Raw genomic sequence first — 25,083 nt, 5'->3', positions numbered from 1 at the left:
CTGCATCACTACTAACAACTAGTTGCTCCAACTCCCAGTTCCTTTTAGCTACAATTGCCAGCAGCACTCTGATGAAGTTGTACTTGACTACTGGGGAAAAAACTTATTCCTTCTTCTTGGTTGAACCTCTTTGCAACAAGTCTAGCTTTAAACCTGACATTTTCTGACTAAGCCACTTCAATCTCCTTTTTGAACACCCTTACAACCAATCACCTTTCTAACTCGGATTTATCAACTAGGATCAAAGTTTTGTTCCTGATCAAAGAATCAATTTCTTCCTTCATAGCTTGAATCTACTGTTTAGATTCTGGACCACCAACTGCTTCTGCATAATCCAAGACCACCTTTCATTCTTTTCCATCAGATTAATCACTTCTGCATTAATCACTTCTACATCACTACTAACAACATTGGTGTGAGGCTACCCTCAGTAGCTTGCTTCTCCTTCCAAGCATAGCAATCCCTTTTTAGATGTCCAGGTTTCTTGTACCAATGGCAAGAATGAGTCTCCTTAGATCCAGGAACTTCAGGCTTTGAATCTTCATATGTCTTCCTGAATTTCTTTTTGTTGAATTTCTTCATGTTGAGAGACTCTGGCTGAGAATCAGTGTGCCTTACAACCCCTTTCTGTAACTCTTTTGCCATCAAAGCAGCATGAACTTCGGCAAGAGTGATCGGTTTATCTCTGCCATACATGATTGGATCCCTCATTTAATCATAGGAGTTGGGGAGGGCGTTGAGCACCAAAAGTGAGCAAAATGTGCAGACTTTACAACATCTAAACATATCTTGAAAATAACAAATGAAAAGCTTAATGTTGACCACTCCATATAGATGGTCAAGAACTCAAAGAATATTCAACAATGGTGATGAAATGCCTTAAAACGAAATCAAATAAAACATGCAAAAATAAGAGCAAATAGACAATGAGAAATGACATACAATATGAAATCAACACAAAAGATATCAGACATTTAAAATATATTTTTCCCCATTTAAAATTCGAAATCAACAATATGAAAATGAGGAGCTTATAATTACTTTAAACACTTGGAAAGAGCAAGAAAACAAGTTGCAAAAAGCCAATAATGAAATCTAACATGCTCTTTAAATAGCTCCAATTTCCTTAAGTAGAGAGTTAAGAGGTTGGGAAATAAGTCCAAAAACAAGTGATACAAAGAAGCTAAGCATTAAAGGCAATAAACACTACTGCTTTATATGACCATAAGCAAGAAAAATGCCCGGTAATTTCGGTATGAGAATTTGGAACTAAGCACATGAGAATTTCACCAATAGTCTCCACAATTACATTCACCACCCTCAATGTGGTGAAAACGATTAATATCACGTAAGATGATAGATCTGCCCATGATCTTGGATATGAGTTTCATTACAATGTGGCAGTCCTCACAGCTTCGCAAGTTCTTAAAAACACGAACAGGCCTTCCACTTGGCGTCTTCATAATCCCATAACCAACAGCTAATCTTTCGCTATGATATTTGAGTGCATGCTGCTTTTCTTCTTCTTCCACATTATGCAGTACTGATTTTGTCAACGAAACATATCCGTTTTCTTTGATCCAAACATACAACTCTTCCAAGAAAGAGCATACGCTTTCACTCTCAGGATGAGTGAAGTTTCCAGCAGAAAATTTGTGAGTCTTGTTTGACACTTCAACCCAGCTATATGCAATCGGTTTTCTAAAATCTGAATCCCTCATTTTTAACCGAATCCTCTCGGCATCTTCCCATCTACCTGAATCAGCATATAAATCAGCAAGAAGAACATAAACCGAAGAGTCCCATGGATCAAAAAATAACGACATCTCAGCAGCTTTTTCTCCCAATTTTATATTTCCATGAGTCTTGCAAGCAGCAAGGAGAGATCCCCATATTTTCGCGTCTGGCTCAAAAGGCATGCTTTTTATTAGGTCGTGAGCTTCGTCTAGGCGCACAGCTCGACCTAGAAGATCAATCAAGCAGAAATAATGAATTAGATCTGCCACTATGCCGTGATCATCAGTCATGGAATAGAAGTAATGTCTTCCTTTTTCTACGAAGCCACAACGACTACAAGCCATTAAAACACCAACCTACATCAAAACAAGTGAGTACTATATCAACATAAGTATTTAGAAAACAAAAATAAAATACAATGTAAATTTACCAATGTAATGTCATCAGGTTTTATAGATGATAGTTTCATTGACTCAAAATGTTGAAGAGCTTCTTGGCCTAAGCCATGTCTTGCATAACCAACAATAAGTGTAGTCCATGATATCACATCCTTATCCTCAATTCCCTCGAAAAGCTCATATGCCTCATTGATGCTTCCACACTTGCAATACATGGAAACAAGAGCGGTTTCCACATTGCAGTTTGCGAATCCTCCTTTAATAACATGCCCGTGAATTTGCTTACCAAGCTCAAAAGAAACTAAATCCGCACACGCACTTATAACACTAGAAAATGCAGATGCATTTAGCATTTCCCGATCATTCATTGCCTCAATAAACATAAGCAACGCCTCTTCGGGATGCTAATTTTGATGTAGTAGAAATTAGGGCTGGTTATTCGGTCGGTTCGGTTAATAACCGAACCAATTTGTCGGTTAACCGACCCTAAAATGCCTTCAAAAAACTAACCGGAACCGACCCGATCTTCGATTCGGTTACTTGATTAACCGACTCGGTTAGAACCGGTCGGTTCTCGGTTATAACCGAACTAACCGAATTGATTTAACTTATTCAAATGTTTATTTTGCATGATTAAAGTTGTGATAGATAACTCAACATACACCGAATCACACTATTATCAACGAAAGTTGAATTAACAATTTCACGACCATCCTTCAATGATCAATTATTTAATTCAATGATTCAATCTATAATATATAAAATTCTGAAATTTTCTCACTTGTTAATTGATTTTGTGTATTCTCAATTTTACGCATTTCTGCATGATTGTAAAACCGAAATCGTCAAATTTGTTATCATATTTTTTGCATTTTAGTCATAATCATTCAATTTCATCCTACACCATAATAAATTCAAATTAAAATAGAATTTTTTGACATTGCAAATTTGCAATATGAGACTTTGATAAAATTTAGAAGTAAATTACATATTATTATTATTATTATTATTATTATTATTATTATTATTATTATTATTATTATTATTATTATTATTATTATTATACTCCTATTTACAAGCAATACATATATGATATATTTTTTGGGCTCTTTAATAGACTTAAACTTTAAATGATCTAAAATTTTAAAACTTTTCTCTAATAATAAGTGAAAGGTTATCTTATTTTTAAAATAGTAGTATTGCTTAAGCACTCGTTAACTTTGAGAGATCTTATTTTTAAAAATATATTTAGAAACTTTATTGAATTTGATAATTATAACTTTATAAGTATAAATAACTAATAGGTAACAAATTAAAATAGATTTTTTTGACATTGCAAATATGCAACATGACACTTTGACAAAATTTGGAAGTAAATTACAGATTCTTCTATTGTGACAAAGTTTAAAAGTAAATTACAATTTCTGTTATTATTAATTAAAAATATAATTGAATTTAAAATTATTTATTGTTTTAACTTTTAACTTTTCATCTATTTATTATTATTATTGTTATTATTATTATTATTATTATTATTATTATTATTATTATTATTATTATTATTATTATTATTATTATTATTATTATACTCCTATTTAAAAGTAATATATAAATTGTTTAGGCACTTTAAAAGACTTGAACTTTACATGATCTATATTCTATACTTTAAAAACTTGCCTCCAATAATAAGTGAAGGGTTATTCTATATTTAAAATTAAAATAGTATTTCTTAAGAACTTTATTGACTTTGAGATTTAAATTTATAAGTATAATACTCTAATTGATAGTGACACAAATTAAAATGGACTTTTTTAGACATTGATTTAGACAAAGTTTAGATATAAATTACAATTTCTTCAATTGTGACAAAGTTTGAAGTAAATTATACTTTATTATATTATTAAATAAACATATAATTGAAATTAGTATTGAATTTAATTCGGTTACCGGTTATAACCGATAACCGATCGGTTATAACCGATAACCGACATTTAGCAAAACTTAAAACCGGAACCGAACCGATAACCGTAAATGTCGGTTATCGGTTAACCGATAACCGACCGGTTTCGGTTCGGTTCTCGGTTAACCGATTAACCGAAAACCGTTTACCCACCCCTAGTAGAAATTGATCACTTTTGCTATGTTTGGGTTTAGTCACTTTTTAGCCATATTCCCTCACCTTACCAAAGAGCCTACATTATAACCTAAAAATAAAGACCTTTCGGATTTTTGATTTTACTCACATAAGTAGAGGAGGGATTAGACATTGAGCAAGCCTATGGTAAACTCTGCATGTTGCATGATCTGAGAGCATACACTTTTCCCAACATACACTTTGAGAGCGAGTGATAAACACACTTTTAAACACTTGTGAGCGCATGTACTTCAAGGTGATCAACGAGCTAGTAATGAAAATGCACTAATAAGCTTTGCTTGATTTGATTTGTATTCTTGTCGAACTCTTAATTTCTTGTTATAATTTTTGAGGCAACTATGAAGTCTAGTTCTTAGCATCCGTGCTTCTTTATTAGTTTTTCTCTTGTTTTATTTGAGGACAAACAAATAATTAAGTTTGGGGGAGTTGACAAACACGCATTTTGCATGTTTTTAAGGGCTAGATTTGACTCGTTTTTAATGTCAATCATGCAAATTATGTTTTTAATTGCATATGTTATATACATTTGGTATTTTTGATGTGTTTGTTGATAAATGATAGAAAAAGAATGAAAAAAGGTGCAAAAAGACCAAGGTGCAGCAGCCTCTGTTCGAGCCCATTCTGCCAGCGAGTTTTAAGTCCAATCAGTGCTTAATTCATATCATTCTCTTTGTCTTCGAAAGTGCTTCGCGTGGACATCTTGCACGTCTTAATCGGAGTTCTGTGGAAAAAGTTAGGACTATTCTACGAACATTGCGCAGTGTAGTCAAAGCTGACGGAAATTAGGCGGAAATTCAAGGAAGGAATAAATTATTGCTCAAATCTCTCCTATTAATTGAAGAATTCGAAACTAATATCTTTTATATTTCTTGGAGGATAATTTTTACCATTCCTAAACCCTTTTTCTAGCCTATAAATACCCAAACCTAATTCACAATCTCGATCTCAGAGCCGCTAATCCTCCCCCTCTACACATTCTCCCATTCCATCTTCCACACATAATTCATCCATCTTCCATTGGAGCGGAGCTTTGCAGATCCAGGAGTACAACACATATATACTAGATCTACCCTGTAAACTTGCAGGTATTTTTAGTGCTAATAAATAGTGCATCAACCGCAAATGGGAAGGGCACTCTAACTGTCATAGGAATGGGGGGAGAGGGCAGCTTTTCTGGCACTGCGTCTTTCTTGGTCTGAATTTCCACCTTATTCTTTCCCTTGGAGTTCTCTTCTGCTTTGACATCTTCATCTGGAGTACTCTTTTTTTCTTCTACAGGCATGGAAGGACCTGCATAGCTTTTACCACTTCTCAAGTGTATGGCCTTGCAGTCCTTAGGATTGTTTTTGGTCTGTGCTGAAAATTGGCCCGGTTGATGTTGGACTCCCACAGCTTGAGAAATTTGACTAATCTGAGTATCAATGCTCTTCATATGCACATTCAAGCTTTGCACGTCGTTTTCAACCTTCCCCAACCTTTGACTAGTGCTCTCCATGTACTTGTCAGTTTTCTCCATGTACTTGGTAGTCTGATTCATGAATGCTGCCAAGATATCTTCAGTAGTAGGCTTTTTCTGCTGTTCTACCAACCCATTAGACACTGTGAATCCTGGTGGTGGTTGCAAAGCATTGTTAGGATTTCTAGAGGATAGATTGGGATGCACCTTGTTACCATATTGGTTGTAGTTACCACCTCCTTGGTTGGAGCGATAATTGTTGAAGTTTCTGTTGTTTCCCCCTTGGTGCACATAGTTCACATCTTCAACTCCTCCCTGCATTTCTGGTCCAGGTTGTCTCATCTCCATGATCCCCAGGTGAGTGGTCAAAAGATCTAACTGCTGAGACAGTTTGTCTATTCTATCATCTTCTATAACAAAGGCCACCATGTATGACTTGTTTCTTTCATTATTCCATCATTCATCAGTGGAAGCTACTCTCTCAATCACTTGCATGACATCATTCTCTCCTAATTGAAGGAGTGCTCCTCCTGCGCTCCAATTCAGTTCACGCATTGCATCTGGAATACACCCCCTGTAAAAAGTTATGACTTGGTGCCCCGAACTTAAACCATGCTTGGGACATCTTTTCAGCAGTGTCTTGAATCTGGTCCATGCTTCTCGGATTGTCTCATGAGGCTTCATCTGGAACAGAATTATCTCTGCTTGCCTCTTCGAAACTTCACTAGGTGGGAAATACTTCTCCAAAAATAAGTCTACCATGGCATCCCACGTTTTAACAGATCCCGACCCCATGCTGTCGTACCAGTCTCTAGCATCATCTCTCAAGGAAAATGGGAATAGCCTTAATCTGATTTGTTCATCTCTCACCCCATTAAGCTTCACCGTGTTACTGATCTGAATAAACTTAGTAAGATGCTTGTTGGGATCTTCATTGGCCTTCCCCGCAAAAGCATTAGCCTCAGCCATATTTAGCAATCCTGTCTTGAGCTTAAAATGATTGGCATCAATCCCATCGTTTCCAATTGGTGGGTCCTCTACCCCTCTGTAAGCGTACATGTTTTGCACTGGCACCATGGTTTGTTGTTCATTCTTTTCCTTAACCTGTTTCACCAAATCTGCAAGTTGTAGTTGGAGTTGATGGACTACCGGATCTGGATGTGGTGCATTGTTCTCTCTGTTGTCTGCCATTGTTAATGTAACAGGAGTAGACGGTTCTCTCTTAAGAGGCGAAAGTGATCGCCTTTGGTCGAGCCTTCTCTGAGCGTTTCTCCTTCAGTTGGATGCTTCGATCTTAGGGTCGAATAACTCTAATGGCTGCCCCTTAGAGCGAGTGAGCATACAATCTGAAAAGAAAAACACTAAAGTGAGAATAACTAAAAAATAAAAGAAAAATAAAGCAAGTAAAATCTAGATTAGTAATCTTAATTTTTATCACGATATTAGGCTATAGTAACACAAAATTGTCCCCGGCAACGGCGCCAAAAACTTGACTCAACTTATTTTTAACACAAGTATACCCGCAAGTGTACGTGGCTAATGTAGCAAATAGTAAGCAAAGAGTATCGTATCCATAGAGACGGTGAGTGTCAACCTAATTACCACGAACCAACCTCAACTACTATCTAGATGAAACGGAATGCTGGTTTTTCTTAATCTACTTAAAAGCAAGGTAAAACAATTAAAAACAACTAAAGAACTAAAAGCAAATAAGAAAGCGGATGTAGATCAAGGATGAGAAGGGTAGAATCCTACGGGATCGATAACAACTATCCTATGCTCAACTAACTTCCTAACTATGCCAACAAAGGGTCTCAAGGGTTACTAAGCTATCACTAAGGTAAAACTATATCTTTTCTCAAAGCATATAATTTGTAGATTGCTACCTAGAACCGAAGTCTCCTTCCTAGAACTAAGGCAACAACTCCTAATAGCTCCTAAGATACTTAGCTTCATTCAAAGGCTCAAATCTCTCGATTATATTGGCAAAGACGTCAATTTCTTCTCTTTCAAATTAAACTACTCACTTCTCAGTTCTTGTAATAAAATCCACATGCATGTATAAGGTGATCAGTCAAATAAATGTATAAGCACAGAAGAAATCAAAATAACCACATGAGCCAAGGCATAGAAAAAGGAAATCAATTAAACATAAGAATCATTGTATCTCCCCCGTAGAACTCCACGAAGGATTTAGCTACTCATGTTCAACACAAAAGTCAAAGATATATTCAAAAACATGGTTTAAACAAGAATAAAACTAAAAGTAGAAACTCCTAGAATTGGATTGGGCGGATTGGAGGTCTCGTCTTCAATCTTGCGATGAATACTCGTCCTCTGCTCGTTCTTCTCTTCTTCCTAGGTGAAAAAGTAGTATTTTTGGGGTTGAAGGCGTGTAGAATGATGTAGAAGGCGTCCCATGCACACTAGGTTAAATAGGGCTTGAAATTTCCTTGTTTGAAGCTAGCTAGTCGCCAGCAGCTCTCGGGAATTCTGGGCGAAGGACCCGGCGAGTCGCCAGGTTGGTACTGATGCAAAGCTGGTGGTTCGCCAGCCTCGTGTAATTTCGTCATTTTCCACCTTTCGCCATTTAAGCTCATTTTCGACCCTTTTTCTACACATTCTTCACAAAATGGTCAAAATACCAATAACATAGAGAAGTAGCTATAAACCATGTCTCAAAATACACAATATACAATCAAATTCAAGTGAAACTACCCTCTAAAACCATGTAAAATCCAAGTGAATCAGCTCTCCGCAACGGGGTCTGTTCTTCATCAACACTTACATCATCAGTAGTAAAAGGAACCGAGATTACGGGGTTATCAATACTTACATTGGATAGCCTCAACGGGGAAGTAGTTGGGTGAGCGTCACCTTCAGGAACAGACTGTCCTACTTCAGAGACATGCTCGGCGGAACCGCTTACTTCCGTCTTTGTTAGGCCCACTTCGAGATTACTTGGTGTTGGTATTGGCGCTTATATCCAACTTAGCGGGTCCTTACCACTACTCTCCCCCTGACCGGTGAGGTGGGTATAGAAGTATTCGGTTTCAAGGAAATTGCAATCCATGGTGACAAACACTCGGTTGGTTTTAGGATTGAAGTACCTATACCCCTTTTGGTTTACCCCGTATCCCACGAAGACACACTTGATTGCACAAGGGGAAAGTTTGGTTCGTTCAGGTTTCGGGGTGTGAACAAAAACGGAGCACCCAAAGATTCGTGGTTCAAGAGTTAAAGGTGGTGGAATTTTGGTGAAGGAGGATAGGGCTTGGAGTGGTGTTTGGTGTTTGAGGATACTTGTGGGTAATCTGTTTAAGAGGTAGGCTGAGGTGGCAATAGCTTCTGGCCAGAAATGTTTTGGGGCTTTTGACTCAATGAGCATAGAGCGGGTCATTTCCAGGAGGGAACGGTTTTTTCTTTCGTCTACACCATTTTTTTCGGGAGTATAGGCACAACTGGTTTGATGAATCATGCCATTTTCTTGAAAATATAGTTTCATGGCCGAGTTAACGAATTCCCTCCCATTATCTGATTTCAGGATTTTTATAGAGTGTTGGTACTGGGTTTTGATAAGGTTAAAAAAGTGTAAAAAATGTGTATAAACCTCAGATTTTTGTTTCATAAAGTATACCCAAGTCATGCGAGTGCAATCATCTACAAAAACCAAGTAATATCTAAGACCCTGTCCCCAATAAAAGGTGCGGGCCCCCAAACATCAGAGTGAATTAAGGAAAACGGGAAATCAACACGAGTTTTAAGTAACAAATACTCATCATGTTTAGAAACAAATTCATCACGTTTATGAACAAATAATCAGAAGTTCGGTGGATTTTGGCCAAAAAACAAGTTTCACAATACTCATCATGTTTAGAAACAAATTCGAGAAATAATAGTTTTAAGTAACCGATAGACGGATGTCCCAAGCGCCGATGCCAAAGCCAAGCTTTCCTACCGGGGCAGACCCATGAGTTAGCATGGCACCCCTTTTTGAGCTATCTCGTCTACATAGTACAATCCATCACGTTCAGTGACACGTCCAATTATTTCCCCGGTTTGGATATCCTGCAGAAGACAGAAATGTGGTTGCATCAATAAGGTGCAGTTTAATTCCTTCGTGACATGGCTAATAGACAACAATTTGTGAGACATCGAAGGAATGTAAAGACAATTAGATAATTGAAGAGTAGGTGATATTTTCACAGTTCCCGCTCCTTCAACTCTTGTAAATTCCCCATTAGCTGTCTGAATATAGGATTTATGAGGTTTATGAATCTCTGTAAGATGGGAAGCATCATAAGTTATTGTATCTGTCGCCCCACAATCGAATATCCACCTATTGTTCTTCTCATTTTCACTAGACACTTTACTTGCAATTCCACAATTTTCTAGGGGCTGAAACCTATTTTTACACACAATTTGGGAATTTACGGGAATAATACAGAATTCGGGGTCTGATTTGCACGAAATAGGAGTTCGGGGGTCATTGGGCAACAAATGGGGTGTTAGAGTTTGTATACTAGAAATCACCTTTCGAGTGATTGAATACTGTTAAAACTCTCATTTTATTTTCCAAATGAATAAACAGATTATTTTTGTCATAATGTTGTTATATTTTACATTTAATGGATGTTTATTGCATATTTAAATGTGTAAGTAATTTAACAAAGTCTAAGTCTTTGTTTTAGTAGACCGGTTGTGGGCGTCGTCCACTTTAAGGTAACACGGTCAGTTCTAAACAAAGAAAAAGAATTATTTCACAACCTAGATAGGCTTAGACTACCTATCGTGAAAGGTTGCAATGTCAGTCCGATTATTTCTAAGCCTTACTGAAATAAGATGACGTTGGTGTGGTATAGCACTGAATGGATCTAACAGCGAGACAGTCTTTATGCTATCTACTGAAAGACGAGGTCTCGTAAATTATTTCTCAATCAATGTACGTTAGCATTGAGCATACGGTATTGATTATGCACTACTTTGACTTACCAAATGGTGCGGGTTTTTCGCAACCCAATAAGCCTGGTATATTGGGTAGTGGTGATTAGTATCTAGCGGTGCTAGGATTGCTATTATGTTGAATCGTGCGCGAGGTGAGTCTCGTTTGATAACATCCTCAAGAGAAGCTTGAAATAAGGTTTTATTATTCAGAACCTAGCTAGTTGGAGTTTAATTACTCTATGAATAATACATAAGATTTTCTTGTTGAGTCCTCTCTTGGAATAAATAAGATATTAATTAATTAAGTCCATAGCAGACAATAATTAATTAATGGATGTTTCTATCTTAAGCGCGGGAAATAAATATAAATTATTGGAAACCCGAAGTACTTGTAATTTCGGATTTGGATGGGGAGTGCAGTATTACTTCTGTAGTGGTTGCTTGTAATATTCCAATATTAAGCTTATATTAAATTGGGTTTAATTTTATTAGTAAAAAGCTAATTGGGGGAGCCCATATCCAAAGCCTTCCATAGATCCCTGACTGGGCCCAATATGTGACTTATTATAAATAGGAGAATAAAGGAGACAGAAAATAGACTTAATTTTTTCTCTAAAATTTCCGGCCCTCTCTATTCCTAGTAGAGGTCGAATTTTTCTCCTCCGTGGGAAAGGTATTCTGTCTTCTCTATTTAAGTCCTAGTGCGCTGGTGAGATCAGCCCACCCTGATATCAGTTCACAGTCCGGGAACCAGTCAGAAGATCCGTGGTTTTGTACTGAAGATCTTCACATGGAGAAGGCGCTAGCTATCTTCGATTCTTTGGAGAATCATCAAGGTATAATGGCTAAAACCCTAGAACAGCATGTTTTAGATTTCATTTAATTTAAAGCATGTGATTATTTGAGTTATGAGCATGATACGTGAGATAATAACGAGAATAGATTTTGTCTAAATAATCCGCTAAATAGATCTGATTATTATGTAATTGATTCATGCATGCGCTTCCGCTGCCAACCCCTTCAATTGGTATCAGAGCCAGTCTTTGGCTCTGATTATTTGGATTTAAATTTCGCGAAATTCATGTATGCATGTGTTTTTGTTTTCGAAGCATGTTCTTGTTTCTAGTTGTTATTTTTTTTTTATGCATGATGAACTCAAGAACTATCGAAACAAAGAACTCAAATCTTGGAACCCTAGAGACGTGCAATTCGTCGGCGCTTGCGCCGAGACGAATCACGCGACACGAGATCCAATTAGGGTTTTCGAGCGAGAGGGAGCGAGGGAGGTGATCGGCCGGCGACACGCAGACGAGGGTGGCCTCGTACGTGCTGCCGACGAGACCGCCGGTCCCGGAAACCCCTCGAAAATCGCGTCGTGCGAGTGGAAGAATTCGCGTGATCACGCAGCGACGTAAACACGAGCAAGGGCTCGTCCACGCCGCCGGCGAGACCGCGCCTCACGTTTTCTCCAGATATCACGGCGATCGACGATGCCGGACATTAACGGAGGCCGCTGCTCGTCCGAGAGCAGTGGAGGTTCTTCCAACCGGAAACCCTAACCCTAGAACCTAACCCTAACCCTAGTCGACCCAAGTCGTGCGACGGCAATCCGGAGCGGCGCTGCCATATGCCGTGGCCGCTGGATACCGCCAGCTTGTCGCATGTGACGGAGGGAGTTCCCCGGAGCAGCGCGGCGTTAGCCGCGCAATGGCGACGTCGACGGAGGGAGTTTCGCGGTGCGTTAGCGCCGCAGTGGGAGAAGTCGGGAGCAGCCGCGCGTGACGCGGGCTGCCGGAGATGGCTGGGCGGCGAACTCCCCGGCCCAGCGGTTGAACTCCGGCAGGTCATCATCGACGTGGATCGTGCCAACCTCGACCACGAGATAACGGTGAAATATTATTTTACTGATTATTTAATTCCTAAATTAATAGAAATCATTAAAATATTATTATTTAATTGAAATAAAATATTTTGGAAAGATTTCCCTAGATTTTAGGAATATTTTGATTATTTTCTATATCTATGAATATTTTATATCCTAGATGATATAGAAGAGAATAATTAAATAGTTTCCTAAATAATATTATATATCTAGAATCCTAATAAGGATAGATATGTACGATTTCATTAAATAATAAAATATATTCTCTTCCCAATCTTAATAAGGAATTAATTTAAGTTTATTTATTCATGTCCGTAAAAGATATAAATAATTATTTATTTTAGATAAATCTTATAGAAGACATGAATATGGATTAAACTTTAGTAATTAATATATTATCCTTTAATAAGATGTTTAAAAGATTATAAAAGATTTAATTATCCAGTAAAATAAATACCAACAGAATTTAATTAAGCCTTTAATCTGCACTAAGGCTAAGGATAATTAATGAAAAACCATAACTTAAATATCTAAGCGATAATTACGAACTATGTTTGTATATGGTCTCCATCGATTGGTCCACAACTTATGAAGTTGATTTCTAATATTATCGCCACCCATGCTGTGGGGACAATAATCCTAAGAAATTGCGAGTTCGTATAGGTGGACTTCTCATTGTAAATAGTATGGACTAGAAAATGGTTTCTAATATTATCGCCACCCATGCTGTGGGGACAATAATCCTAAGAAATTACGAGTTTCAGAAGTTCAAACAGAATTTACGAGATAGCTTGGTCTTGTTATCAACGCACGAGCATTGTTATGGGAGTGTGTTGTAGAAACAAGATTCTGTAATGCTAAATCTGATGGTCGTGCTTAGGCAATATTTGGCGGCCATGCCGTGCTGCGGTCTCTGGACTATTCGTCGGTGTTGTGACCAGTAAAAAAGTTAAAATTTTAATGCGTATTGACCTCTGTTTGAGGGTACAAAATTTTAATTTTACAGTTGTGAGAATTTGAAAAGTTTTATGGTTTAATCTACTCAATTTCTTCACATAAGTTTGTGACAAATAGTAAATATTTTGTTTTGTAGTGCAACCAAAATCGTCAACATGTCACTCAATCCTCTTTCTGCAATTCTTAAAGAAAACAAACTCGAGGGCCAAAATTACATAGAATGGAAAAAAATTTGGACATCGTTCTCACGGCTGATGAGTACAAGTTTGTGCTCACTACTCCTCGGCCCCCAGTGCCGGCGGCTAACGCCGCGCAGGCAGCGCGAGATGCCCATAGACGGTGGCACAAGGCGAATGAGATGGCTAAGTGTTATATGTTGGCCTCCATGTCAACAGTGCTTAGACATCAGCATGCTGCCATGGCAACTGCCACCGAGATTATGGAAAATCTCACGAATCTCTTTGGTACTCACAATCGAACGGCTAAGTCTCAAGCCTTTCGGAGTATCATGTGCAAGACTATGAAGGAAGGCTCGTCTGTGAGGGATCATGTCCTCGAGATGATGAGCCATCTCAATCAAATTGAGGTTTTGGGAGGCGTCATTAATGCCGAGTCCCAAGTTACCATTATCCTTCAGAGTCTGCCCCCTAGCTTCCAGCAGTTCAAGCTCAACTTTGAGATGAACAAAAGGAATTACACCTTGGCTGAGTTGTTGACTGAACTTCAGTCGGCAGAAGATCTCATGAACCAAGCTAAGGCTGCGATGGTTAGTTCGTCACATCGTTCCTCTGGCCCTAGGCCTGGCGCAGGAAAGAAGAAAGTGACAAACCAGGTCGCACCTAAAGATGCTAAGGGAAAGAAAAAGAGGAGGTCGAGAAAGAAGCAAACCGGAAAGTGTTTCAAGTGTGGAGAGAAGGGGCATTGGAAGCCAGATTGCCGTAAATGGAGCAAGGCTATAGGTATGCACCAAGCTTTAGTTGTTGAGTCATGTTTGGCTTCGACTTCTTCTCACACTTGGGTTATTGACACTGGAGCTACTGATCATATTTGTTTTGATCCTGACTTAATGCAGGTGACAAGACGACTATATGATGGAGAGATCGAAGTCCAGCTGGGCGACGCTACTAAAGTGGCGGCCGTTGCAGTGGGAGACGTTTATTTGCGTTTTAGTAGTGATAGATTTTTGATTATGAAGAATGTTTTGTTGATACCTTCTTTTAGAAGAAACTTAATTTCAGTTTCTAAATTGGTTTTTGATGGATATTCGATTTCTTTTAATGACAGTTGTGTTATTAAGAAAGATGGTTCTTATATCTGTCGTGGTATCATGGAAAACAATCTGTACACAATCGTATCTACACAATATAATGATCGCAAATTAGAACTCAATAATGCATCGAAAATTTCAAAGAAAAGAAAAGAACCTTCAAGTTCAATGAACGAAACGTACTTATGGCACCTTAGACTTGGTCATGCCAACCAAAGGAGGATTCAAACACTCGTGGATCAAGACCTTCTTAAAGGGCTAGATACTGAATCATTTTCCATGTGTGAATCCTGTTTAGAAGGCAAGATGACCAAGAGACCTTTTAGAGTGAAAGGTAATAGGGCCAAGGAAGCACTAGAACTCGTTCATACTGATGTGTGTGGACCAATGTCAACCGAGGCAAGAGGTTTCATCACTTTTATTGATGATTACTCGAAAGTCGGATATGTTTATTTGATGCGTTTTAAGTCTGAAGCTTTTGAAAAGTTCAAGGAGTTTAAGGCTTATGCAGAGACGCATCATGGAAAACGTATCAAGAGCCTGCGATCTGATCGCGGAGGCGAGTACCTCAGTGCCGAGTTTTTGGACTACTTATCAGTAGAGGGAATTGAATCCCAAACCACTGCGCCGGGCGCACCTCAGCAGAATGGCGTAGCTGAAAGAAGGAATAAGACCTTGTTAAACATGGTCCGATCGATGATGAGTTATGCACGACTGCCCATTTCGTTTTTGGGACATGCCTTGCTTTCCGCAAGTCATATTTTAGACAATTTACCGTCAAAATCTGTTCCTGCTACTCCATATGAGTTGTGGACTGGGCGCAAGCCCAATCTAGAGCATCTCAAGATATGGGGGTGTCCAGCTCATGTATTGGAAAAGGATCCGACTAAGCTGGGCTCAAGGACAGAGGTATGTTTGTTTATAGGGTACCCCAAAGGTTCGAAAGCTTATGAATTCTATAGTCTCCGAGACAAGAAAGTCATTGTGAGTACTCACGCGACATTCTTAGAGGAAGACTTTGTTATGAATCATAAACCCAGCAGTGAGGTAGCTCTAGAAGAGCTTACTTCTGTCACAAGTTCCATTAACCAAGAACAAGTATCTATAGTACAACCAATTCCCGAACCTTCAACTTCTACACCTAATATTGTAGTGCCGCGCCGCAGTGGGAGGGTCTCTCATGAGCCCGAAAGGTACATTGGTTTGGGAGAATCTATGGATCACTCCACGGAAAGTAGTGTACCAGATCCCTGGAATTTTGCAGAGGCGCAGGCAGATACCGATCATTGCGAATGGGTGAAAGCAATGGATTCGGAACTACAATCTATGATAGACAAAGACGTCTATGATTTGTCCGTCTATGATAGAGTTTGTATACTAGAAATCACCTTTCGAGTGATTGAATACTGTTAAAACTCTCATTTTATTTTCCAAATGAATAAACATATTATTTTTGTCATAATGTTGTTATATTTTACATTTAATGGATGTTTATTGCATATTTAAATGTATAAGTAATTTAACAAAGTCTAAGTCTTTGTTTTAGTAGACCGGTTGTGGGCGTCGTCCACTTTAAGGTAACACGGTCAGTTCTAAACAAAGAAAAAGAATTATTTCACAACCTAGATAGGCTTAGACTACCTATCGTGAAAGATTGCAATGTCAGTCCGATTATTTCTAAGCCTTACTGAAATAAGATGACGTTGGTGTGGTATAGCACTGAATGGATCTAACAGCGAGACAGTCTTTATGCTATCTACTGAAGACGAGGTCTCGTAAATTATTTCTCAATCAATGTACGTTAGCATTGAGCATACGGTATTGATTATGCACTACTTTGACTTACCAAATGGTGCGGGTTTTTCGCAACCCAATAAGCCTGGTATATTGGGTAGTGGTGATTAGTATCTAGCGGTGCTAGGATTGCTATTATGTTGAATCGTGCGCGAGGTGAGTCTCGTTTGATAACATCCTCAAGAGAAGCTTGAAATAAGGTTTTATTATTCGGAACCTAGCTAGTTGGAGTTTAATTACTCTATGAATAATAAATAAGATTTTCTTGCTGAGTCCTCTCTTGGAATAAATAAGATATTAATTAATTAAGTCCATAGCAGACAATAATTAATTAATGGATGTTTCTATCTTAAGCGCGGGAAATAAATATAAAGTATTGGAAACCCGAAGTACTCGTAATTTCGGATTTGGATGGGGAGTGCAGTATTACTTCTGTAGTGGCTGCTCGTAATATTCCAATCTTAAGCTTATATTAAATTGGGTTTAATTAAATTAGTAAAAAGCTAATTGAGGGAGCCCATATCCAAAGCCTTCCATAGATCCCTGACTGGGCCCAATATGTGACTTATTATAAATAGGAGAATAAAGGAGACAGAAAATAGACTTAATTTTTTCTCTAAAATTTTCGGCCCTCTCTATTCCTAGTAGAGGTCGAATTTTTCTCCTCCGTGGGAAAGGTATTCTGTCTTCTCTATTTAAGTCCTAGTGCGCTGGTGAGATCAACCCACCCTGATATCAGTTCACAGTCCGGGAACCAGTCAGAAGATCCGTGGTTTTGTACTGAAGATCTTCAAGTGGAGAAGGCGCTAGCTATCTTCGATTCTTTGGAGAATCATCAAGGTATAATGGCTAAAACCCTAGAACAACATGTTTTAGATTTCATTTAATTTAAAGCATGTGATTATTTGAGTTATGAGCATGATACGTGAGATAATTACGCGAATAGATTTTGTCTAAATAATCCGCTGAATAGATCTGATTATTATGTAATTGATTCATGCATGCGCTTCCGCTGCCAACCCCTTCATGGGGTGCATAAGGTAAATTATCAAAAGTTTGGGATAAAGTTTGGAATTTTCGTAGGGTTTGGGGCTTTTTAATAAAATAACCCTCAAACCCTACCTTACCTTCACCCGCCGCCGCTCCTTCCCCAACTCCTCCAAATTTTGCCTCGCTCCAGTCTCGAATCACCGTCTCTCCGGCAAAATTAGCGGCGCCGGTGTGTGTCGCCGGTTGTGCGGCGCCTATCGGTGCAGCTCCCCAATCGCCGCTCCGAGTATGAGTGACTTCCTTGTTGCCCTCGGTGGCGGCGTGAGGATAGCCACCTCCATCTCCTCTGACGACTGCTGCCGCGTGACCGCCGCGGTTCCAGGGTGTGCGTGCAGGCGGTGGGGCGATTGAATTCTTGGCATGTTTCTCCTCCTACCAATCGGGATATGCAATCAATTCAAAGCACTGATCTTTTGTGTGTTTTTTCTTCTTGCAATAGGAACAAACCAGCTTCGATTTGTCCTCGTCGTTGCTTCGCCGGTTCCAGCCACCTCCACCTCGATTTCCGCCGCCCCTCGAACCGCCACCGGATAGGTTCGACCCTCCTCGGGCGATGAGTCCAACCCCGATGCCATCCGCCGTGGTTGCGGCTCCTGACTGCAGAACCTGGGATCTTGTTTCTTCTTGTTTGATCAAGTTATACGCAAGATCCACCAAGGGGAGTGACTCCATTTTAACTATCTCCCTCTTTGTTGATTCGTATTTGCCATCAATGGCAGTCAGAAAAGTATACAATCTCTGTTCTTGGATCCAATTGTCGTGTATTTCCATATCCTCAGGGTATTTCATAGGATTTGTCCGCTTTTGGTCTATTGACATCCACAGATCTTATAGGGTGCTCCATACCTCTTCAAACGATTGACTTCCTTGTTTCACCATACTGGCTTTGCACGGCTTTGATGTGCAGGTCGTAAATCTGGAGTTTGTCTCCACCACTTCCGTAAGTGACCGCCAATGCATCCCATATGTGCTTGGCATTCAGTTGCTTCAATACCCGGTTGACCAGCCGTGGCTCGATATTTTGTGTCAGCCATGTAAACACGCAATGGTCGGCTTGTTGCCATTGCGAGAAGGCTGGATCTGTTCGTGGCGGGGGAGGCAGCACTCCGGTTACGTGAGATACCATTCCCCTGCCGCTTATAGCCATCTTCATTAGCACGGCCCATTCGGAGCAATTGTCTTCGTTTAACTTGCTGCCTCCAACGTGGAGAGGTTGTGTATCAATTTTGTACACAACTGGTTTTTCTTGTGGGTTTTCTGTGGTTTCTGGTTTGGGTGGTATCATCAGGGAAAGGCTTCGGCTCATGATCGCAGCGATTTGCCGAGCAATTTCATCCGATTGGGATGGACTGTTTTTTTCGTTGTTTTCTGACATGTTGAATGGTTTTCTACAGGTTTTGGTTTAAAAGGTCGGGAAAGGTTTAGGGACGATGATGAAACTTTTCTGAGCCCTGCTCTAATACCATGTCAAATGGTGCAGAAAACATAATTGAAAGGGAAGAAGAAAAGAGAACGATTGTTTTGAATAGGATGATGATTTCATTGTATAAAGAACCCTTTAAATAGGGATTACAAACATGGTAGAACTTGTGCTCCAAGTATTCTTGAGCTTCAATTATTCTTGGGCACCAAATATAATAATTTAATTACAAAATATTTTGTCAATCACCTAATTGGAGTAATTGATTCCAATCACAATCTTCCCTTTTCTAACATCTTCAGCCATGCTTGGAGACGCAAAAGTGAAACACGAGACGTGAAATGAATAAACGCGGTAGAGAAAATCGGGACCGTGCCATTGTTTTACCTGCATCGAAACCTGGAGTGTACTCCAGACTCAAAACCAGATTTCTTGTATAATTCTCTGTATACTTGGAGATATTCCTCGGGAACTCAGGCGGGCAACGGAGCAGATTCGTCAATCAAATCCATTATTTGTTAATCATCTAAGGCCACTCTTTAGTGTGGAAGAGGGCAAAATGGTAACTTGTCAATGGTCACCCTCTATGGTAATTTTGGTCATTAAATTTTTAATGGCAAAAAAGTTATTGCCACTTATCATCAATCGATATTCAATTTAAAGTTACTCCGAGACTGTGACTTTTGCGGCTTCATCGACTCTAATTGCATCATGAATTATAATATTGGAAATAGAGAGCAGAGAACAGCAAGAAGACAGAAATATACGTAGCCTTTGTGTATTTGAAGAATGACTCAAAAAGACTTCTCTTATTCCTTTTATATGATGTGCTATTTATAGGCACTCTACACATGAAAAAAGCAACGGCACAACCGAATATAGGACCACTAAGTCTAGATAAGTCTTGAGCTGTGAATTACTGAGTCAACAATCTTCATTCAACAATTCCCTCCGTTCCCAAAGAATATGCACTTTGAGTTCGGCACGAGTTAATGCAAAATTGGAAAAGTAAGAGAGAGGTAGAGAGAAAAATTAATTAAAGTATTGTTAGTGGAGAATAAGCCCCACCACATTAGAGTGAAAAGGGTTTCCAAAAGTGGAAAGTGCATATTCTTGTGGGACGGATTATAACGGAAAGGGTGCATATTCTTGTGGGACGGAGGGAGTATAAAATTGCAATTACAATACAATTCCAATTCCATGACGATACCAAACACACTTTCACGAGAAAAAGGCATAACTGAAACGAAAACATCAAATTATTACATCCTACTACGATTGTAAGCAAATTCTTTTACTAGGTTGATGCATGCTTGTTGAGGAATTTTATAAGGATGCTGTTAACTTCATTAGGCAGCTGTTCTTGAACAAAATGGTTTCCTTGAGGAATGAAAACAATCTCCAAATCTGGAACATTTTTCTTCACCATTCCACTTGTGATGTAATCATCAAATCCTGCGAATTTCAAGGCATAATCCTTTTCTCCCATAATCAACAGCCCCGGGGCTTCAATTTCAGCTCATCAACTCCGTACCCTTCGAGCCATTTCCTGCACAAACGCCACGAGACGTAACTGATATGTTCGTTTCGTTTTCCATCACCGCCCCTCAAACCCATGGTGAAGCTTGGAGGGGTTGGACATTTTAGTTACCATCCACTACTAATACTATTTGTTGCTGGCGACACGAATTTAATGTTAAATTAGTAAAATACAAGAAAGAAAAGTAATATTGGAGTATGATTAGTTGAAAATGGATAAACATGAGAGAATAAGGAAAACTGGTGGACCATACCACTAAAAATAGAATGGTAGTACTAATTTTTGTGGACGATCAAAAATGTAAAAAAAAAACTATTAATTGCGGACGGAAGTGGTACTACTAAATCAACACTTTTTACTTTAAATAATGATTTTAGTTCTCTATTTACGTGATTTGAGATATTTGTTTGTTACATTTTCCAACAAATAAAACATCCAATCATTTTCTTTTGAACCTACCTATATGGAATCTGGAGTGCCGTCTCGAAACCCGATTTCTCGTATAAATCCGCGTACACCTGAAGATCTTCCTCGGTAAACCAGGCGGGCAACGGGGCCGATGCATCCACCAAATCCATGATTTCTTGATCCTCCAAGGCCACCTGGAGCTCACTTGCTGTGAACATTATGTAGATCTTCTTGATCACCGTCTTCACGTCGAATCGCGCAAAATCTTTCTCAGCTCTCCCTACTTCCTGCTCATTTTCACATTAAGTTTTTCATCAAATTCATTTGATTCACTTCAAATCCTTGAATAGAGGTTTAAGTGAAGGGTTGTGGACTTTGCCCGGAATCTCATGACGTAGAATCCTTTCGGGTGAGAAGCTCGAAACACGTGAGGGTCGGGTGGGACGACGAAGGGGACGCCTAGCGTAGCAACTGCAACCACTCTTTTAGGGTGGACGAGGGTAAAATGGTAAACTACCTTTGCTCCAAAGTCTTTCCCTACAAGTACAACCTGAAATATCCGGTTAGACAAGATAATATTGAGATAAATTAATAGAGTAAAGGTCAATTATAGTCTTAAACATATGGCCAAAATATAAATTTGGTCCAGAATATTCACTTTTAGAAAAACAGTTCGATAATATTTTTATTTGTTATGGACCTGTTTTTCAAAAAAAGAATGTCATGAACCAAATTCGTATTTTTGGTTATCTGTGTAGGACTAAAATTGACCTTTACCCCACATTTATATAGGCTTTATGTTGGTTTAAATTAGTCATAATGGTCGGGGTAAGATGGATAATCATGAGCCACACAGTGTAATCTTAATTAGCATGATATTTTTATTCGATTCGATTTCTAATCAATTATTTACCTTATTGATCTCAAGTAGGTCCAGCATCACCACCAGGTCATCAACCATATCCTTAAAAGTTGTTTTCTCCGGTTCCGGCGCTGGTTGAGACAGGCCATAGCCTCGAAAATCCGGCGCTATCGCCCGGAATCCGGCCCGGGCAAGGGCAGTCATCTGATGCCTCCATGAATACCAAATCTCCGGAAAACCATGTAGGAATACTACTATTGGACCTAATTAATAGACATTTTTCGAAAAATTAGATAAATTTGGATTGTACTAAATTCATCACAATGACATATATATTGTTGAAAATGAATTAAAGAGTGATGAGATTGAAACCGGTTCCAATTTCTGCATAGTGAAGATTGAGGCCTCTAACATTTACAAAGCAATGCTTTATGTTTTCCATTGAAGAAGTGAGGATTTCGGTGAAAGTAGTGATTTTTCTAGTTATGTGAGGTTGGTTCATATAGTAAAACAGTCATAAATTTTTATATGGATTTGATGTGTATGTTAAAATTTTTTAGTTAATATATTATAATTCTGTAAACTTATGTGAGCACCGATGTCGTGTAATTCATGTTAGGGGTAGTATCTCATAAATTGTGATCAAATCATCTATTGTATAAATAACTTAATGATCAAACTCTAATTTATTAGTTTTGTTCCTATCTTTGAAGTTAGAGGGAAAAAATCAAATAAGTTTTGATCTTTACATGATTTTTAAAGTTTATAATAATGTAATTTATGAGATATATGGGGAAAAAAAAATACTGACGTGAACCCTGTGATTGTGATGATCAGAATCAGGTTGGAATGAAAACGTCTCACCAACCAGGGGCGGATGCATAAATTTAGTATTTTGATTTGTGTTGTCCTAAAATTCAAATTAAAAATTTTTAAGACATTAATTATTATATGTTTTGTTGTGATAACAAGGGCTCTTGCTCAATAATTCACATAAAATAATGAAAATTTGATGATATTTAATAATAAAAAAATTAATTTCATAGGGGCTTAAGCCTTCTTAGATAATTATCAATTATCAATGAATTTATATGCTGAACATATTTATCCAAGGAATTATTATTGGTCACATTTTGTTTGATGTATATATCAATTTCTGATTTGACATTACTTGTTTGTATGAAGATTCGAATCGATACGGCTTTCTTGCCTATGTTTAATTAATATTTTGGAATGTGACATTTGAACTAACTAAATAATTACAATCACGGCATATTAGTAAATAACATGACACACGTTTATGACGCAGCAGTAATGGTTGAATGGAGGAAACAACACAACAATTGAAATCTTTAATTCTAAAAAGGGAGAAAAAAATAATAAAATAAGAAGAAAGTGTTCTAAAATATGAATAATGGTGTTTGGGCCCTTTTTTTGATAAGGTGCATGGGACGAACATACCCTATATAGAACTGGACCAAATTTGAAGCCCATATATACAATTTTGGGTGAATCATTGTCTTCATTTCGGCCCATATATACAATTGGGTCAGTTAAAAAGTATAGTTAAAAAATGTATGATTGGTCTTAGTTTTGGACTGAAAGTACTATATGCATTTTATCATGATCCAAAGTGACCAACCATATTCATATGTGAACACCTAATCCTAAATTTCCTCGTAAGAACTAGATGTGAACCCTAATTTCATTTGGACATAGTCTACTCTAGAGCTATGTGAAAGATTATCGTTACTTTTCCCATATGATTAGTCCGCAAAGCCACTATTTCTCGTCGATCATGGGAAATCACAAACTCGATCAAAGTTCATTATATTTATGACCAAGTTTGAAGAATGTGGGAAGAAATCCAGAATTCGACAAAAGATAGTCCCATTTGTAAGTGACACAGGTTTTATGAGAAATTTTTCATTTATAAAAATGTGACTGTTTTTTGTGAAAATTCCAAAATGGCAAAATAAGACTCTTTTTTTATCTGTATCCATATAAAGAACCATAAATGAATTGGCATTTGGCAATCAAAACATAAGTAGACAATCACACTAAATTTGTCTTTAGAAACCATGCAATTAAAATTTACTACCATTGTAACACTTTATTAGTTTCATTGAGTCACCAAAGCCATGCCTTTGCAATTCATCAAAACTAAAGCATTTTCCAATCCTGCATTTGCTCACCAAGCTCGAAAGCAACAATATCCGCACGCGCACTGATAACACTAGCAAATGTACATGCACTTAACCTTTCCCAATCCCTCATCGCCTTAAGCAACGCCTTCTAATTATCTCCATTTTGACAAAAAACGGCAATGATTGTCGTCCACGAGATACTATCTCTACGTGGAATTTGATCAAAAACTCTCATGGCCTCGTCCATTAGCCCATTCTGCGCATACCCATATATCATTGTGGTCCACGAGATAATGCTTTTCACTCGCATTTGATTAAAAACTCTCTTTGCCTTATCCATTGATCCATTTTGTGCATATCCTTGACAGACATTTGATCAAACAACTATTAGATTATTGCTCTTAATATTGCCCTTGATCATTAGATTTAGAGTGACCAAATTCTTGAGATATCTCCAAAGCGATTACAGTAAAAATCTAATCTTCACATATAGACTATAGGAGTACAATAAATGGAACTTAATCTTTTGAGATTGATACAAATAACTTTATTTTATTCACCAATAGTGTCCACAATTACAAACACCACCTTGGTAGTTGATAAAGCCATTACATTTGCAAACAAAGTAAACATATATCCATTTTGGGATCTTCTTGTGTTCAGATTAGCTGCATAATCTGACTCATAGTCCATTAAGATACCTCATAGTCCATTTTAGAGTGCTCTCCAGTGCTATTTTCCAAAGTCAGCCATGTACCTGCTTGTAGTGCTTATAGCATGAGCTATATCTGGCCTTGTACATATCATCATGTACATCATACTACCAACTATGTTAGAGTAACGGATAAACTCCATCTCCTTCTTCTCTACTTCACTTTTTGCTTAGATTCTGGACCACCAACTGCTTCTGCATAGTCTATCAACCGATTCTGGACCACAAACTCTATCAGCTCAGCTACGTGCAAAGCATAAAACAGCATTTCACTATCTCTATATTTGTTCTAATTGTCTCTGAGAGCATCTGCCAACTGGTCTGGTTATGGTGGTGACTGTAACTCAGCATCTT

General features: G+C 38.2%; 1 protein-coding gene and 2 pseudogenes across 2 annotated transcripts; all 3 read right to left on the bottom strand.

The window, feature by feature from the left end:
- Nucleotides 1–1,286: 1,286 nt before the first annotated feature.
- Nucleotides 1,287–24,710, bottom strand: LOC148929727 (pentatricopeptide repeat-containing protein At4g02750-like). Its single transcript, XM_089057001.1, has 4 exons — nt 24,578–24,710; nt 24,171–24,377; nt 2,142–2,535; nt 1,287–2,070 (listed from the first exon to the last, which is right to left on the bottom strand). The coding sequence occupies exons 1-4, from the start codon at nt 24,708–24,710 to the stop codon at nt 1,287–1,289; spliced, it is 1,518 nt and encodes a 505-aa protein (XP_088913127.1).
- LOC148929728 (uncharacterized) lies at nt 18,013–19,015 on the bottom strand (annotated as a pseudogene).
- On the bottom strand, nt 20,227–22,343 carry LOC125197458 (epoxide hydrolase 2-like; annotated as a pseudogene). Its single transcript, XR_016128975.1, has 5 exons — nt 22,243–22,343; nt 21,922–22,133; nt 21,388–21,558; nt 21,060–21,295; nt 20,227–20,609 (listed from the first exon to the last, which is right to left on the bottom strand). The product of XR_016128975.1 is annotated as an epoxide hydrolase 2-like (transcript).
- Nucleotides 24,711–25,083: the final 373 nt, after the last annotated feature.

The sequence above is a fragment of the Salvia hispanica genome, chromosome 4, assembly GCF_029641045.1.
Source record: "Salvia hispanica isolate PSC_SH4W2 chromosome 4, Shi_PSC_v1, whole genome shotgun sequence".
Classification (NCBI taxonomy): domain Eukaryota; kingdom Viridiplantae; phylum Streptophyta; class Magnoliopsida; order Lamiales; family Lamiaceae; genus Salvia; species Salvia hispanica.
Note: the sequence above shows the minus strand (reverse complement) of the source record. Positions and strands in the feature narration are given on the sequence as shown.